Source organism: Electrophorus electricus, chromosome 2 (assembly GCF_041902795.1).
Source record: "Electrophorus electricus isolate QZ-2024a chromosome 2, ASM4190279v1, whole genome shotgun sequence".
Classification (NCBI taxonomy): Eukaryota; Metazoa; Chordata; class Actinopteri; order Gymnotiformes; family Gymnotidae; genus Electrophorus; species Electrophorus electricus.
The window spans coordinates 39,279,286-39,298,243 of NC_137498.1; the positions used below are offsets into that span (position 1 = coordinate 39,279,286).

The 18,958-nt window shown below is 41.4% G+C and overlaps 1 protein-coding gene and 1 long non-coding RNA gene across 6 annotated transcripts; both read left to right on the top strand.

The window, feature by feature from the left end:
* Nucleotides 1–30: 30 nt before the first annotated feature.
* smap2 (small ArfGAP2) lies at nt 31–13,978 on the top strand. 5 transcript variants are annotated; one of them, XR_003410636.3, is made up of 11 exons: nt 31–506; nt 8,215–8,348; nt 8,786–8,871; nt 8,971–9,049; nt 9,146–9,205; nt 9,290–9,365; nt 9,482–9,597; nt 9,750–9,951; nt 10,403–10,698; nt 10,861–11,051; nt 11,174–13,978. XR_003410636.3 is itself a non-coding variant. In XM_081702975.1 (11 exons), exons 2-11 carry the CDS (start codon nt 743–745, stop codon nt 10,984–10,986), a joined length of 1,269 nt encoding a protein of 422 aa, XP_081559101.1. In that variant the 5' UTR covers nt 31–506; nt 739–742; the 3' UTR covers nt 10,987–13,978. The 5 variants fall into 5 exon arrangements, 4 of the variants coding, with proteins under 4 accessions (XP_081559101.1, XP_026865938.2, XP_026865939.2 ...); XM_081702975.1 differs by adding an exon at nt 739–836 and having other exon boundaries at nt 10,861–13,978; XM_081702979.1 differs by lacking the exon at nt 31–506 and adding exons at nt 2,169–4,316; nt 4,564–4,639 and having other exon boundaries at nt 8,214–8,348; nt 10,861–13,978.
* A 1,983-nt stretch (nt 13,979–15,961) lies between these two features.
* LOC145660387 (uncharacterized) lies at nt 15,962–18,625 on the top strand. Its single transcript, XR_014126723.1, has 3 exons — nt 15,962–16,644; nt 17,493–17,573; nt 18,269–18,625. It is a non-coding gene; the product is annotated as an uncharacterized LOC145660387 (long non-coding RNA).
* Nucleotides 18,626–18,958: the final 333 nt, after the last annotated feature.

The window sequence follows — 18,958 nt, forward strand, 5'->3', positions numbered from 1 at the left end:
AGTGACAGCGGAAACAGGAAATCTGTGGTCATCTGTGTAGGAGAACGCGGCAGTACGAGAGCAGTCGGCGTGTCGTAATGCGTGGTTTTCTAATAGTGTAGTGAATACCAAGGACCGGCCGATATAAATGTGTGTAATGTCGTGCTGATATTTACAGTATCAGCTGTTTGGGAACGACCCTGGTGGTTTACTGACGAGCCACATATCGTTGGTTGTTGGTTTTTTTTTGTTGTTTGTTTGTTTTTTGTTCCTTCTAATTTAGCTCCGTTAAATTAGCTTGCGTTACTTCCCAGCCGGTTGAATCGTCCGCTGCACTCGCCAAGAGCCAGCCACGTCTCACACCTGATACTGAAGACAGGACGCGGACATTAACAGATTCGCAGAAGAGTTGGAGAAATTCAGAATGACGGGCAAATCAGTCAAAGATGTGGACCGATATCAAACTGTCCTCAACTCCTTGCTCGCTCTGGAGGAAAACAAGTTTTGTGCGGATTGTCGAGCCAAAGGTAAGTCTATTTCATGGAGCCTCGTGGTTAATGGCAGTAGCTAACGTTAATATAACTGGGAAATTTAACTCTACTACCACACGTGACGTGGTTTAGATAGCTGGATCCGTTAAGTTGGTTAAATTAAACGAAACGTGGATATTTCTATAAAAAACAAAGAAACTATGAAACAACTAAAGGTGCTGCCGGGATCTGATGAAGGAAGAAATGGGACCTAATCTTTCCTGTGCAGGTGCATGGCTTGGTTTGCTAACCTAAGTAGCGTTTGCAGTGACGTCACTAACCAGCACAGGAAGTATTCGGGTAATCGTGCATGCACCAAAAAAGGCAGTAAGTTTTTTTTGTTTGTTTGTTTGTTTTGTTTTGTTTTGATATACATACACACACACACACACACACACACACACACACGTGTTTAGGCTATACTTATATTGCACTATGAAATAACACACTAGAGCACTAAGATAATCATATAGGATTTCTAGCCAGATTTGTTTTATACTAACGGAGCATGCATAATCAGTGACGTTGTGACGTGCCGTGATATATGAGCACATTCTGTCCATTTGCTGTGGAGTAGCATTGCTGTACTACTAATTCTTTTAGCCGCTAGCAAAAGGACCAAATACGTAGAATAAACCACGCCCAAACGTATTAACCACCCAACACGTCTGAGCTCAGACTCGCATGATCTGTCATGCATCAGATGCAAATGGCTTGCGTGCCTGCTACTCTGGCCTGGGGATGTCATGCCCTGTGCTGACTGAGTCTGGAACATTAGGTGTGCAAAACTCTCATGAACCTGTCATGACCACTGGCTTTTCTGGGCTTTCAGAGTACCAAGGCAGTACCAGGCCTAGCTACACAAGCAGAGGCCCTTGGATAAGCCATTTGGGCCGTTTCACTTGGAATCTCAGTAAGCCCCAGCCAGCATAACTGATGCAGTGACATCGGAATTCAGAATAGTTTTATTGCAGAATTGAGGAGAGTTGAATGCTGATTGGTTCATTGTCTGCAATTCATCAGATCATTCACAGAACATTAACCGTGAGCTGAATGGTCATCTTCTGTTCCTGTTGGAGTGTTCATCTAATGTTGCAGTAGTGATGGGGGGGGGGAAAGATAAATGCATACACACACCAAAGTCCTTCCAGAAATGGTAGAAAGTTCTGAAGCAGTACAGATCAAAGCAAAGGGAAAATACTGCACTCTTGCCTTTCATGTGTTGTAGTGCTGCCAGTTATGAAACACTTCGACCTGGTCCCACTTAATAGGATTAAATGACAAAACATTGCAGTCAGGTAAAGTTTGTTAGACTGGTCATGTATATAAATAACTATTCTGTACATGTACAATATAAACATGCATGGAAAAAAATGAAATATGCATGAATGTTAATTGCTAAGCCCATCTCTTCATCTGGATCGCAGTATATGATAGAAATTTGGTGGTATTGGACAATGTACCAGGCATGCAGACAACAGAATTTGCGCTCATGCCCAAGTTCACCATGGCTATGGTTATTTTTTCTACATGTGAGCTGCAGGTGAAGATGTCTAAATCAGTGAGGTTTTCTGGGCTGTGTCTGAAAGAAACCTTGCAGTAGCACTGTTTCTGCAAGGTAAGTTGATTTGTATAGTACATTTCAAACACAGTAGCAATTCAAAGTGACAATTTACACATTTTCTCTGATTGTTACTATAGCATCTCCTCACTCTTAAAACCTGATTAACAAGTCATGTTCTCTGTGTGTGTGTGTGTGTGTGTGTGTGTGTGTGTGTGTGTGTGTGTGTGTGTGTGTGGTGTTACGCTGTGAAATGGCGATGCCATTCATTTTCATCTGTGTACCACACTTTTTTCATACCATCTTGTTTGCATAAGAGGTAGACGGCAATAAAATTTGCCAGAACGACTTTAGCCTTTGGTCTGTCTGAGAGGCGAGGGGCTTCGTTGTCTATGCATATATGGTCAGCTAATGGTTGAAGTGATCAAATCGAAACATTCAAAAGTGATCTGATTTGAACCTTTTGAGAGATTTAGCCAAAGGTAGGCACAAACGGTATGGTTATTGTGGACATGGCCTTGACCAGACTGGAGGAAACAATTACACTTAGGATTGCAGAGCTTCTCTGTGTGCAGTCCAGGATTACATGGAGACCTGCACTGGTGCTGAACTAGTCTCATTGGTTATGAATGTATTCCACTCAGAAGAGCACAGCATGCTAGCTCCTTTGACGTAAGCATGCATAGTTGTGCTTTAGCTAAGCTTTTATTGTCTCAGATCTATTTGAAATGCTGTTCCTGTTCCTACCTTCTTCCCCTTTTGCTGGTTCTCAGCAATGAGGCAGTGCGGTGGTGGCAGTGGAGGTGTGCGTGTATGTGTTTGTGTCTGTCTGTATGTGCTCTCATATACTGGAACTGAAACAGAGATGGTGTTAAAAAAAAAAAAAAAGGAAGTAGTTTTGCAATTGACCTTTGCTGCTAGAACACCTCAGCAGTGAGTCCCATTTGCATTCTCTTGTTCCATGGTTGTCATGGAGATATCACCCTGCAGGCTGAGGAGTGAGCGGAGGATGTAATGAGGATGAGGAGGGACAGTGCTGCCTGCATCGATTCTTTGCTCCTCTCTCTAGCTGAATGAATCCTACTGTATAAGTGTGTTCATGCGTGCGTGCAGATGTGCATAAGCGAAGTGTTTTCTCATTGCAGGCCTGCTAGGCCTCACTAGAGAAGACTAGTGGAGATGATGTTAGCATGCCACAGCAGTAACCTGCTAAAGACCCAGTCAAAAACTACAGGATCCATAGCTCTGAAGGACTGCCACTGTTGATTGATGTTGCAACAAAGATGAGACCACTGGTGGTGTTCAGATGTCACAGATGTGCCAGAGATTAGTAGCAATCACGGGCTAATCATGGGCTCGACTCTGGTTGCAGGTCCATATGTTTTCCTTGTGGGCGATAACTAGGCAGCCTATGTTTACATAATTTACACACTTCTTTATCTTCAGTGTTTGTGGGGGTGTGTGGGGGTGTGTGGGTGTGTGTGGGGGTGTGCTAAATAAAGTGTAAAGTCCATCTGCTCTGTGGATGCATGCTCAGTCTGTTCTAGGTCATTTTCTATCCTCTGGTTATTTCCAGGTTGGAGAAGCCCTTTGGCAGAAAGTGAAGCAAGCAGTTGTCAGAATTTCAGTATGAGGATTCCTCAGCTCAGTTTGAGTAACTGGGTCTTCAGTCATAACTCCCTCGTGTTTCCTTCTCCAGATTGCGAAGCCGGGGGATTTTCAGGCTCACATGGCTGTGCACACAGTGTCCTGCTGTGTCTTCTAGAATGTGCATTAATGTGTATTACAGGCAGGTGTGCTGTGTGCCTGCTTGTGTTTCTGAGGAATTAGGTTTTTGCAACCTTGTGGAATAGTGAACCTGGAAAATTGGACCATATGTGGATTTTTTTTTTTCCTTCTTAGTAACATGACTGTTTATTTAAACTCTTTCTGTGTGTGTGTACATGTTTAAGAAGGTCACTGTTTGTTCAGTACAAACATCTGTCATAACAGGTGAAGGAAGAAAAACTTGTGTACTCCCATTTGTTTATTCATTATTTACCCTCTTTTTTAAACCATCTTCTCTCCTCTTTCAAGTTCTTATTTGTTCACGTAGGATATTGTGGCACCTTGGTGTTCAAATACCAGTGATCAGACATTTGTAAAAATCTTGAGTATCATGATGGTGGTACATGGCAATTCTCTGTGCCCCACTCACCAGCCCTACAGCTTTATCTGCCGACTAACCCTACAGGCTGCCATCCTCAGTGAGTTATCACTTCTGGGCATTTCTGTGAAAGTACATGGCAAGAACATAAGCACTTCCTGTCAGAACAGGGGAAGCATGTTTACTTAATTGCTCAAGATAACTGCACTATGTGGAAAGATCCAAAGTTCCCAGGTTTTGCAGGTTTTGTACTCTTACTCTTAAGATTTGCTAATGATTTCACATGGCATTTAGTATTACTGACAGCTCTTAATTGTTTGTGCTCATTGTTACATGCCCACCTGTAGGTTCTGGTCTAGGTGAGGAAGTGAACAACTAGTACACTAGCTGGAAACCAGCACACCCGTACGGATGGAAAACACTGGAAAGTATCCCATACCCAATATACAACACCACAACTCAACATGATATATAAAAACAAATGAAACCCAACAAAGGTGCTAGCCAGAAAAGAGAACTCGGACAGTACCTATGCAAAGAAAAGAATAAACATCACACTAACGTAGTCTGTAATATAGCTCACTGATCTAGTCCTGTTGTAATAAAATAAAAATAACTACCTGACTATGCTATGCTAAACGAAACAAAAAATAAAGGGGTGGCACCTGCCCTCTTACCTAGGGTGTCTAGACATAGCACACTAACCTATGTGATACACAATGTAGGTGAGCGCACTGGCTAACCTCAGTCCAAGTAGACACCGCTTTGAGCAACCAACACACACAAAAAAAAAAACACGTGTGACTGTACAGTCTGCTGACAACCCTGAATTGTTATCCAAAAATGTTACCTAAGCTCAGCCCAAAACAGAAGTCAAATCAGAAGTCAAATCAGAAGTTATCAATATGAGGTTCCACCCAGTTGTCTTCATTTTGCACATAGCAATTGGTAGATCGGCGATGTGTTGATACTGACTCCTGGGACTCAACCTGCGATGAATCTGACAGATTGACAATTGCCCCTGTTGTTCAAGGAGTGCTCCAGTGATTTGTCTTTGGACCTTTTCTTTTCATTTTCTATATTTCTCCTCTAGGCCAGATATTCATAATTATGGCCTTAAATTTCACTGCTATGCTGATGTCGTTCAGATTTATAATAGTACTACTTCCCTGACAGCTTCTGCCTAGGATTTGAGCTCATGTGTTACAGATTTAAAACTCTGTCTGCACAATAACTACTAGAAACTCAGTTCTGAAGTTTTACTAATAGGGACCAAATTGCTACTTTTCTGTTTCTGAAACCTCATTGATGATGTTGAAGGTGTTATTACTATCAGGTGAGCACAAGTCTTCAAAAACCTGGATTGTCTCTCCGACTCACTTTTTGAGACTCATATCAAATCACTCACCAAAACTGCATCTTATCATCTGCACAACAATGCACACTTTCACACTGCTCAGCAATAATAAAAAAAAGTCTTTTTTTTTTTAATGGTCTTCCTGCTAAATTGATCAATTGTCTTCAGTACATCCAACACTCAGCAGATAGTCTTTACATCTACCAAGCGTACTGCACACATCACCGTCATCCTTCAGAAGCTGCACCAGCTCCCCATTATCTCCTGGATAAAGTACCAAAATCCTTCCAACCTTCAAAGCTCTTTGTGATCTTACTCCTACCTGTGTCTGTGAGCTTATTCGTACTGTCGCTTTCACACCCTTTGATCCTGCAGCTCTGGTCTTCTTACTGTTCCACAAATTCGACTGACCACCATGGGTGGCAGATCCTTCAGTGCTGCTATTCCTAAACTTTGAAACTGTCACAATCTCTCCATAACTGTTCTCCTGTCTTCCTTTTAAATATGAACTGGGAATATTTCCTCTTTGCTGCTCTTTATCCTTCCTTGTTTTTGTTTTTTTTTGGGGGGGTTTCCCTTCAATGTAAAGTATGCTTGGGTTTGTGAAACTATATAAATTAAACGTTGTTGTTGTTCTTCTTCTTCTTGTTCTTCTTCTTGTTCTTCTTCTTCTTCTTCTTCTTCTTCTTCTTAGTAGTAGTAGTAGTAGTATTCTTATTACTATTAGTAATATTTGAAAGTCTGCGGTTGCAGCACCAAACCCCACCCCTGTCAGCTGCAGTTATTCCTGGTGGCCTATTGAAAATTCTAAGTTTAGAATCTACTTTTTGTCATGAAGCTGAGGGGAAAACATGTTCCCAAAGGTGCTGGATTCCTAACGCTATGCTATTACTGGCATTTTCACTAATAGAGTCCACATGTTGCTAATTAGCATGGCATGTTGAGTCCTGTGGCAGAGCTCTGTGGAGGGCTGGAGTTCAGCAGCACAGAAGCACATGAGTCAGCCTGGGAGCTGCTGGACTCCAGCAAGAGAGTCCGCTTGGAAGCTGCCCGGGCTCCAGCGTAGGAGGTGATCAGAAGCTCATGCAGTCTGTCACACATCCGCCTGCCGCAGTCAGCCTTCCTCCGATCTAACTAACACGTGACCTCGCAATGGCTGCTAGGTGTGCCATCATCTCCCAGCCAGCTGACATGGTTCGGTAAGGCCACACAGGCAGGCAGGGGTCAGAGATGGAGAAGTGCAGGGGGAAAAGGAACGGGATCAAGAGAGGAGTACAGTAACAGCCTGTCAGGTCTCTCTGGGGCTGAACTTTGCCAGCCGTGTGAAACGCATTGGAAATACACTGTTCCATTGGAAATAATCTCCACCATCTCGTGTTAACAGCATGATCAAAGATCTGAAAACGACCAAAAAGGCCATGCAGGCAGAAGGTTAAGCTACAGCAACCAGCCATTGTCACAGTACACAAGTAGAAAACAGCAGGTGTTCATGGACTCAGCCTGCTTAGTTTAGCATGTTGTAGACTTGTACTATATTTGTCAGTAACTCTTCACACTGAGAAACTAAAGACACTTATACCATGGGTGTTGAGTGCATGCATGGCTGATTTTAAATATGAAACAAAACCTGTATGGTTGTCATTTTGCTTAGGAATAAATTGAGTTTTTTTTTGTTTTGTAAGAGAAAAGAGGATCTGAATCAGTTTAATTAGTATTTAAATGTGTATTTCCAGTTTGTATTGTACAAGTTTCAGTTCTGAAATGAAGTAATCACTACTCGTTATGCAGACCCAATGTGCTTGGCACATGCTGCAGGGACCAACAGAAATGTTGCCACAACAGTACTTTGTGACATCACCCATTATGAGGCAGAGCACTATGCTCTTTCTGTCAAAGCAGAACATAAGATAGGGGTGCCACCTAATGGACACTATTGTTACTGCACCATCATGGTCTAAGAGTTTATTAGACCCTTCTCAGAAAAGGCAATTCACCGTGAAGACCTCTCACTTCTTGGTAGAGCGGATTTACATAACATGTCTCATGAGGGCCAAAGAAAAAGAAGGGGGAATACTGATCATTATTCTTTCAGCTAGTGTCCGCAGAAACCCTTCGGTAGACAGATGCGCTCTGTATGGCCTACGCAAACCTGCGGGCTCCTGTCTGACTCACGGCTCACTCTGGCGTGGGCTGGATGAAGTAATGTAGGGAGAGAGTAGAGCATGATGGCTCACAAGCCTGTGAAGTCATTCAGCTCACTGTGTCATGTATACTGTCATGTGAGAGGAGGAGTTGAGCACGTGCTAAACAATCCAAACAGTCTTCCCCTCTCCTGCATTTGTCAGGCTTTCTCACTATGTTCTCCGTACATGCCAATATGCTGGGGTGTACAACAAAGCACTACTATCAACTAATCAATCAACCAAACCAACCCAGGCTACCGATATTATTTTAAAGTGTTACTCTTGTCTTCCTGTTTGTAAAAACACTCTGATGGAACATTCTCCCTTTTGAGTGGTAGAATCATCTGAGTGCGAGTTATCTTGCATTGCCTGTGAACAGAAAGAATCCCTTTATCACTTTATTTTTGTCTCATTTATCTTTTCTTGTGCACCCTCTTCTACCCTTAACCCTTTCTTAGGCCCCAGATGGGCATCCTGGAATTTGGGAATCTTCATCTGTATCCGTTGTGCAGGAATCCACCGGAATCTTGGTGTACACATATCCCGGGTCAAATCCGTCAACCTGGATGAATGGACCCAGGAACAAATTCAGGTCTTTATATATTTGTGTTGGGCTTGAACTACAGTTGTGTTCATAAATGTACACACCCTGGCAGAATTTGTGATTTTTTTTGATAGTTTTTCAGAAAATAATAATGATAATACAACAACTTTTAAAAAGGGCGATTTTAAAAAGGGCAAAAACAGTTGTTTGATAATAAATGGCTTGACCCAACCACTAAACATGAATGAAAGAAAAGTTGTTGTATTCTCATTATTATTCTCATTATAATTATTAAAAAACATCAAAAAATCACAAATTCTGCCAGGGTATGTAAACTTATGAGTACAACTGTAGATGTGGGTGTTCCGACAGTGTTGGGCAACATGGGACCTTTTTTGTGTCATTTCTTCCTTTAAATATTTAGAATCAAATTTGAAGAACATGCTAATTTGTGGATGTTCTAGAATGATTTTGTCTGTGTTTAGAGCGTGCAGGAAATGGGCAATGCCAAGGCAAGGCGTCTTTATGAGGCCTTTTTACCAGAGTGCTTCCAGAGGCCAGAGACAGACCAGTATCCTTCTCCAATGGTTCTTTACTCTCCCTTGCTGAAACACACAGCCCAACCCTTGTTTTTTTAGTGCTGCTATTTTCTTTAAATGCTTTTGCGTAGATCGGCTGAGGGCTTTATCCGGGACAAGTATGAAAAGAAAAAATACATGGACAAGTGCATTGACATCCAGGCTTTCAGAGTGAGTTTGTTGCCATCATCAGAGAAAGGGAAAAAACACACCTTTTTCTGAATGTTATTTTAAAATATTAAGGGCTATCTCCTCTATCAATTACAGAAGGAGAAGGGGGAGACTGTAACAAAAGAGGCGCCTGTTGTTTTTGAGAAAATGAAGCTGGTTAGTTTTTTTGTGGAAAAACATATCAAACATGCTGTTCAATGGGGATTATGCGTTGACCTAACATGTCTCTTTGTCTTATAGAAGAGGGAGGAGCCTCAGCAATTCAAGAACAGCCCAAAGAAACAGTCCCAGTCAGTAAATGACCTTTTAGGACTAGGTAACATCCTGACATTCACCCATATTCATCCCATGCAAAAAAGCAGCAGCATGACCAGTTTTTACAGTTGTGGCTACAGGTAGCTGGCCAAGTGTGAATCTAAATGTCATTGGCAGATGCCCCTGCTCCTCTGGCTGCTGTAGCCAGTGGGAAGGCCACCCCTGAGCAGAGCCCTGCATTGGATTTGTTCAGCTCCCTGCAGGCTGCTAGCTCGACTTCTGCCCGGAACACAGTAAGAATTCTGCTTTCTTAACTTAATGGCCAGCAGCTGGCCTTGAGGCACTTCCCCAAGGTTTTACCTTGTAAGAAGACTTCATTAAATGATACAGGAAGAAGCTGATGTAGTATAATGTGGAATAATGGCATTCTGTTTTCCTGCTGTAGCCTGGCTCTGGGTCAGGCTCCTCCTCTGGTTCCTCCTCCAGCTCCATGCCAAAAGGGCGCGTGGCAGCATCAGTGCCAGAGAACCTCAGCCTCTTTCTGGACCCACCCACCAAAAATGAGGAAAGCAGCAAGAAGTTGTCGAAAGACTCCATCCTGTCCCTGTACAGTAGTGTAACACCGCAGACAAATATAGCTGCTCACGGTAAGTTAGAATGAGCATTTTACCTTTATCTAGAATGACGTATTCAGCCAAAATGCTGAATAGACAGCTGTTAAAGAAAAGTACAATATGCCTCCCTGCCTTGCCTTTCTCAGTAGTTGTGTAGTACTGCATCATTTTAAACCTTGTGTACTACTCTGCAATTTCATATATATATATATATATATATATATATATATATATATATATATATATATATATATATATATATATATATATATATATATATATATATAGATATATAGATATATATATATATATAAATCACACACACAGACACAGTGTACTGTATTAAAATATGTTGAGGTCATCAAAATCAAAAACACAAAAAAACAGGTCCGTTGGACAGAGGATATCACCTGTGCGGTGTACTTCACAGCAATTGTGTCGGTGTGTATATATATGTGGGTGCCTGTGTGTGTGTGATCTGCAGCTGGACTGTACGTGGGAGCAACTCCTATGGGCTATGCCCCTGCACCTGGATACGGCCAATACCAGGCTCTGGCCGCCCAGCAGGGCATGATGGGGACTGTGATGGCCCCACAGATGACCATGCTGGGGCAGGCGGGAGTGATGGCACAGCCGGCAGTGGCCCCCGCTCCATACATGGCAGGGGTACCAGGGGGCATGATGGGGTTGCAGGGGGGCATGATGGGGGGCATGGGGGCCCTACCTCAGCAGCCCTATGGAGTACAACAGGCCCAGCAAATGCAATGGAATATCACACAGGTGAGAGCAGTCCTGCTGATTACCACTACATAGCGCACACCTTGTACTGAAATATAGCATGCAGACAGTGAGGTCACCATTGTTTTTAAGGTAGTTGTGTGTCGACTTTAGATGGAAATTACTTACCATAATGAGGTTGTACCTTCCTGTGTCCCCTCTCAGATGACTCAACACATGGCGGGTATGAACTTTTATGGAGCCAACGGCATGATGGGATACGGGCAGCCCATGGGAGGGACGGCGGATCCTGGCACCAATCATATGCTTGGCTCGCATGTGTGGAAGTGAGAGCACATCAGGAGGATGTGGTGTTACAGTGGGTGGACTCCAGCGCACTGCAGTAAACCACACAAGTGAATGATCTGTGCACACTCTTCTCCAGATATTCACAGAGTTGTCACCTGTGAAGAGGGAATGTATTTATAATTAGGGCAACAAACTTACGAGGAAGAGTTTCTACCTCCCCTGTTTTCAGAGCCATTTTCCTGCCTGGAGACCCAGAGATGATGTGGCTGGTGTACAGCACCTCTGTCCCCTCCACTATGGCAGCCTGCTGCACCGGGTCTCGCCATGGTCGTCAGCTACCCTCTTCCAGCCTCCGCTGTCACCTCCGCTCACTTCCATTACATACAACAAAGTCTGATTGCATGTGGGTTGGGAAAATGTACCTCAGTCATTGGGTTATGTTTTCAGAATTTGGAACAGCTTTGGACCTGTTGATGTCCACTTTCTTTCATTATAGCTGTTGTCTTTTTGTAACGCATCAATTAATGCTACACATTTATAAACACATATAAACATGCATGCACTGATTGTCAACCTACATGCATAAGGTGAAACGGATTGTCTGTTAAGCAACGAGACACCATTGAAAACCATCTAGGTTTTTCTGCCTTGCATAATGTGTTACTGCTGTTTCAGTCTGGAGCAGTGCTCCAGTCGATCGCTGCTCTACCCCTTGCTGTGGCTGCTGAAGTTTAGAAGAGAGGTGTACATTATATGGACCCTCTCTCCCCATGTGACCCAGGGGTCTGCTGGCCAGCTGTAGTGTGTCTACACTCTGCTTGTCTTGTCCTCACATGCTCTCAGCTCAGGAGTTTCACAGGTAGGCAGGGAAAGATGACAGCTCGCACATCAAGCTGATATGATTAGCTCTAATGAGAGATGTTTGTGTCTTAGCCAAAGATTTTCAGTAAATGAGTTAGCCAAACAATCCTGGATTTAAATGTCTGCAGAAAAAGATATTACATGCTCAACAAGCTGTTAATTAGTCCTGTGATGTACTTATCTGATTGTATCTGATCCAGATTCACCTCAAATACCACTTCTGATTGTATAAACTGAGCACTGTCTTTTCCTTCACTGTGGGTGGTTCAGTGGTGCTTTCTAACTGTTGAGGGTCAGACTTCTTAGGTGACTAACTGCAGGGTTTTAATAGATCAACTGTACCTCTGCTTCAGTCTGTATGGAAACTAAATGAATCTCTTACTTACCATCTCTCCTTCAGACAGTAGCCTTCTGCAGTTTTATTTTAGGTTCGTCAGAGTTGGCATTCTAATAGCAGACTCTGGAGTAGACGGGCTCCTTTATTAAGCATTCCAGACTCCTCTGAACTTGTTCACGTGCATGTGGTGCCATGTGTAGCTATAGACATGTCTGCCTTGTGACAGTATGTACAAGCTAATGGGTTATGAAGGGCATACAAGCATGGTAAACAAAGCAGACTGCTGTAAAGCAATGCTACTCTAAATGGATTTAGCAATTTGATTAGTTTGTACTTTGACAAAAGCAGATGCTCAGTCACATAAGTCATTGCTCTCTCTCTCTCTCTCGCTCGCTCGCTCACTCGCTCGCTCGCTCGCTCTCTCTGTCTCTATTGCTCGTCGTCTGTGACTGATTTGTGAATACATACCACTGCCCCTAGTGGCTGAGGGTCAGGACATTAAGAATGAAATGTGCAAAGTTGCTGAATGTTTTCTGCTGTATATTTGTGTTAACTGCTGTTAAATATGCTGCAATTTCCCCCTTTTTGCATTCATTTTTTACCATAAAATAGGAATAAACTTTAATGTACACACATTCCAAGTTAATTATTTAGACATTGTACATAATGTTTATATGTCTTCTTGAATATTTACTTCCTCAGAATCACTGGTATAACATATTAATGAAGAAGCATGCATGCGTGTGATGGTATAGTCAGAGATATGAACCAATAATATTGCAGTTTGGAGGAGAAGCACTTCAGAATGTTAAGTCATTCCATGAGAAAAGTATTTTTGCACAAATTGTCCTATTTCTGATTGGCTTTGTTTTCTGTCAGGCCAAGCCCTAAGCAGGCACCACTGAATGTTGAAAGTATTTGTCTCTAGCAGGATAAAAGGGTACTAGGGTTGATCAGCTTAGAGGAAGAAGGGTTCCTGGGTGGTCTTAATATTTCTGACAGTTTAAAGTCGCTTTACCTTGCAGTGACAATTTACTCAGCTTCAGCACTTATTATTTTTATTAATACATAAAGCAATATTGCAAAAAAGTGTATAAGTGGAAGATGCTAGCCTGTTTAAAATCTTTTTAGTGTATAATTGACTGTTTGTCTCATCAGCCATTTGCAAGAAACAACTCTGTAAGAAAAAGCAACAACTTCAAATGTCATCCATACTCTACACTGTTTGTACTGCATTATTGATGTATTCTGCAAATGTAGACTGAATGTCATTAAACACATGTGCACAGCACAAAGCCCAGCAGTCTGATAGGCGTTAGACTTTAATGCTAAGTAAAAAGATTAAGAAAGGTTTTCATTGGTGCATAACTGCAGATTGATGATTCATTCCCCATTTTCCAAAAAACATTCTTCAAAGAAGCTACCTAAATGTTTCTGAGCAGTGGGTGACCACATGTACATGGCCTCATGCTGGAGCAGACAAGTTTGACTAAGGTGTGGTCTTGTTCCCTTTGGTAAAATTGGTGCTAAAGCGTGGTCAGCCCATATGACTTGAACTAAGGAGTTGATGTTGGAATATTTCTGTTTTCTCGGAATTGCCAGTATCAAAGTGAATCAAAAAGGGAGCATTTATAATCCTTAATGTCAAAGTATTATTACTATTATTATTATGATGACATGGTTCACAGTTATCAATACATGCATTTGTGGATTATTTATAATCTGTAGCTAATGCTTAATTATGTCTGCTTTGTTTTGATATGTTTTAGGATATTGAAAATGTGTATATAACAAAGACTCGAAGCAAACCGAGTAATAAATATCTTTTATCTGCAATGCTTGGATTTTTGTTGATTTTATTGTGATACTTAAGTCAGTGCCTTCAATCCGACTGCTCATCCTTGTGTTGTCACACAAGTTATAATGAATTAAATAAACCACATTTCACATTTGAAAGAATCCTCATAAGTAGCTGACACTGTTTTTTTTGGGTTTTTTTTTTTTTTAAGAAAATCTCTGACATGTTATCTCATGAAAAACTGATAGAGGTAGTATACTTGTTTATTTATTGTTTTTTATTGGTTGATTATAAACTGGCAATTAGAGATTTTTTCATACCTGAAATAGTATTTGTCCATATGTCTTATGTAAAACATTTTACTAGAGATTCCTAATTTGTTTCTTAACTGCTTATGATAGATAGAAACGTGCTTATATTCGGATCTAATTAATGCAGTGTAAAGTACACCTGCACTTGTGAGAGATTAGTATCTTAGAAATGTGTCGTTATGAACAGAGCATTGCCACTGTAGTCCACTAGAGACCCTCATACAAATCTACAGCAAAGACAGCCTGACAAAATCACATTGGGATGTGCATAAGGGGTCCAGTTTAACATACTCTTGTTTTAGTTCCCTTTTAAAATTCAGACTGGTTTTAAAATCACCTTTTTTTTCATGTGTTAAATTTAAACATTTTTCAAAACCAAAATGTCCTGTTAATGATGAGCTTTCAGTGAACTTCAGCATAGGCTGCTATAGTCAACTCTATCCACACCCATAAAGCATATCTATAAAACGATTCAAACAGTACATTTGGATCTATCCACTAGCTGTATTTACTAAACCAATACGTTTTGAACACGTTTTCCTTTACAGTGCAATGTAACTGTTTGAGCTGGTCCCCTTAAAAGCCGTTTATACCAGCCTAAATTCAACCATAGCCGATCGAAGGTATTTTTCATTTGTCTTAAACCAATTTGTCTTAAATTAATTCTCTTTAATTATTGTTTTTTTTGTTTTGTTTTTTAGTTCGTAATATAATTTGGCCACCAGATGGCAATCTAGCTCCAAGAGCAAGAAAATGGGAAGAACTTTTAGAGCATTGCCTACTGTACTTTTAAAAAGATGAATGCCTATTTTTCTACGTAAAATTTTAACAAAGCATCTCCTTTGTAATAAACGAGCCGCACTACTTGCTGTAATAAAATACCATAAATCCAATGTCTGTATTTTAATTAATACGTATTTCAATTTAACACGCAGAGTACAGACATATAATTAGGCTATTTGTTGAAATTTAAGAACGAACCCCTCACCCATCATAGTAATAAACACTGGAAAATTCCTATAATAGTTTATGAAAATATTTTTTTGAAACATTAAACGTTGAGAAATTCTAATGACACAAAATCTTATTTCACATTTCGCCCCTCAGTATTTTTGAAAGGGAAAATAACATAGTTGGCTCTGTTTCAGGATAATCGGCTTTGAAGAAAAAGTACATTACTTTAATCTTAACCTCCCGCTTCGCATTGAAGTGCAGACAAAAAGGTAAAACTGTCTTTTAAAAATCACACCAGGAAGAAGAAAGCTGCATGTAATCCTGTGTCCTGTCCCTCTTACTTGTGCTGCTATTGTTCTATTCAGTGCCAATTTCCAAGCAATTTAATCCTCTTAGGGGGAAAAAAGCTTCTTGTATGCTTTACGTACTATTAAGCATAGCAATCTTGTTGATTAAAATAAATGTCTTTTTTTTCTTTACATTCCCTTCATTATTGTTGAATAACACTAACGTTTAATCCCCGGTGGTGTCTCGTGCCCCTCAGAACAAAAAAAAAAAAAATCCAGTCACGTAAAATAGGCCTGTACAGCATCACCAGATCCCCACCAGAACTCAAGTAATATGTGAAACAATGGCAAAACTAGCCGGATATTTTTCAACATGTGATAAAGTTGATACTATTTAATTACGGCGAGGGTGGGGGGGGGGGGGGTTACTGTTCAGGAGACAGTAGCCGTTTGAGTGGGCACCCTTGACAGACTCAGACCGAGCGTATCCACCGGTGCCACCCGTAGTCCCACAGGCATGTTGTCACGCCTGGACACGCGGATCTGCGGTCAGTGTCTGGAGCTGCGCTCACCTGTACTGATCATTTCCCGCGCTCCTGCGGGAGTGCCCATTGTTACGCCCTGTGTTCGAGTGAATGCCTCGAATGGTACAATGATCAAGCGAAAAATAATCAACTGGCCTTTGTTTTCAGTCAGCCTCTTCTATAGACGGAAATAAACGTATGGTAATGAAGCCTTATCGTGGACAGTTCAGATGCGAGTGTGATGGGCTCTGCCTGTCTGTCAGCCACCAGCACCCAGCAGAAGCTTCACGCATACGCTGAGTTGCCAACTGTCTGTGGTCCAGAACATCCTAATGCTCAGAGCTTAACTCCCCCTCCCGTCCTCTCGCTCCTCCCGACAGACGGCCGGTGCTGTAGATCAGTCGCGTTGCCTCACCGCTGCGGGGCCGCTACTCGAATGATAGGCGAGAACGGGGAGAGAGGGCGCCATTGTCTCCATTTTGTGACAAAACTGTTTCATCCGCTGAATGCATGTGTTGCCTTTCATTGTGCAGCTTTAATCAGGCCGCAAGACGAGTCGTCCAGCGGTGAGAGCTCCTCCGCTTCTGTCTGCATGCACATTCACGATGAAGCACCTCACTTGTGTCAGGTCAGCCAACCAATAGTTTACCTTTTTTTTTTTTTTTGTTAAATGACTCTCAAGCACACATGCACGCCAAGCTTTTTAGACTAGCAACAGCCACAACAACAACGACAACAAAACGACAGTTTGATATTTCTATTAGGATATGTGGGCTACTACTGGTTTTAAACTATTTAAGATTATGTTTCGAATAGATTAAAATCTAAATATGTAAAAATACGAACCAAACATTTCCCCAATTTCCCATAATTTCTCAGAGTCTAAAACCTCACTCAGGATCATCCACATCATAAACATGTTTATTGTTTGTTTTTTTTTGGTGTGTATGTGTTTGTTTGTTTGTTTGTTTGTTGTTGTTGTTGGTTTGTTTAATTTACTTTTATGTTTCATATGTACAGTTTTGTATTTATTTGGTTCAATATTGCAGTTCTTTTTTCTGAATTAGACTCTGAATATTAGCCTCTGAATTAGACTCTGATTTTAATTTAGTTAATACATGCCACATACCTGTTTGTATATAGTACATGTTTTGTTTTGTTTTTAGTATAAACATATGATAAATATTAAAGATCTCCTTTAACCATTAATACCTGCCCCCAAGATCACTAATATGGTGTCCAGTTATGTTTAAGGACCTGCACTCTGCCTGACCTTTCTGTGTATGTGAAAGAGAAAGCAGTTCTGAACCTGAAAGAGGAACTCATTTAAATGAACTGGCCCAAGTGAAGATTACATTGCTGGATATATGTCTGACATGTCCTCTCTCTCTCTCTCTCTCTCTCTCTCTCTCTCTCTCTCTCTCTCTCTCTCTCTCTCTCTCTCTCTCTCTCTCTCTCTCTCGCTCTCTGAGTCAGAGAGAATCCGCTAAAGATAAAGATGAGAAAACGCAAGGAAATTACGCCTTGAGTGCTCTCACCAAGGGCAGTCTTGCTCAGGTGAGAGAGAGAGAAAGAGAGAGAGAGAGAGAGAAATGACCTCAGTCAGCTACTCAGCCCTATCTGTGTGAAGCAGGCCATGATAGTTAAACACAGGCTCTTCCTCAAACTATGACTTTAAATCCTAACCTTGTATATACTGAAATGACCATGATATGAATTGCGATGGTCATCTATTTGAACCTATTATGTAATTAATAACAAACTCAGCTACTGTGATCACATAAAACAGAATAATTGTACAGCGTTTATCTATATAAAAGAAAAAAAAAGGATGTGCATAGAAATTTAGTACCCATTAGTCAAGCAGATGCTTTGCTGTTTAATTGGTGAACCTGATTTTATTTGGAACCACTTAACCAGTTCCCACTCTGTCTTTTATAACTGTTGGTTAAATAAAGTATTTTGAAATCAAAGGAATATAGACTGGAAGAGAGTTGGCAATATGCTCTGGAAGTCTGCTATAAACCTGTGTTTTAAGAGCAGAGGTTAGTATGCTGACACATGGACTAATAGGCCTGTGCTTCAATTAGGCATCCACAAGTACTGATATCAGCAAGACACACCAAAGGTGTAATATGACTGAACTCTCACTGCAGTTATGTGGGCAATTGGTGGAAGTCCTGCAGTGCAAATGGCTCCTCATTTTGCTCATCTCACTTTAACTCTGCTTGCACCCCACTGTCCCAGTGCAGCAGCAGACCTCTACATGCAGCCCTCAACAGCTGTACCTGGACCAGTGGAGGATGGCTCAGCGGCTGCTGTCACATTCCTACTAATTCCGTGATGAATCGGAGCAATTGTGGGTTTTACGGCCACGGGAATGAGGTCTGTGCATGGGCTGGTCGGGAGGGGGGCCGCCAAGTGCCCATAAACAAAGCTCTCTGTGACAGATCGGCCAATTCAACCCAATACTGCAGTGCCATTACCATCTCTTGTAAAACCACAGATGACCTTTAAATATGTGGCATGCTGGAGATATGGCTGCCATCTGCAAAAAATTATTATAACTTCAGCAGATCTCTTTAAAGAGGATTATTTCATCTTATAGTGTGCTGTCCCACTTAAAAAAAAAGTTCCATTGTTTGGAGGGCAGTGAATGAGCTCAGAATGTCAGGACAAAACATGGTATATATGCCATATAGTTGTGAATTATGCTTTTAAGTCTGTTTTTTATCTCTCTCCTCAATTTTACTGGACCTGTTGATGCACATCATTAAACATTATTTTACATATTGAGTTAGTCTTTTTATATGCTCAGTTCCATGTCTTTGCAGCTGACCTTCTGCCAGCTTTATGATGGGCAATATAACAAGCTAGAAATCGCAAGTTATATTTGATCTGCATAAAGCCGGTCCAGAAAAAGCTGATACAAACAGTATCCC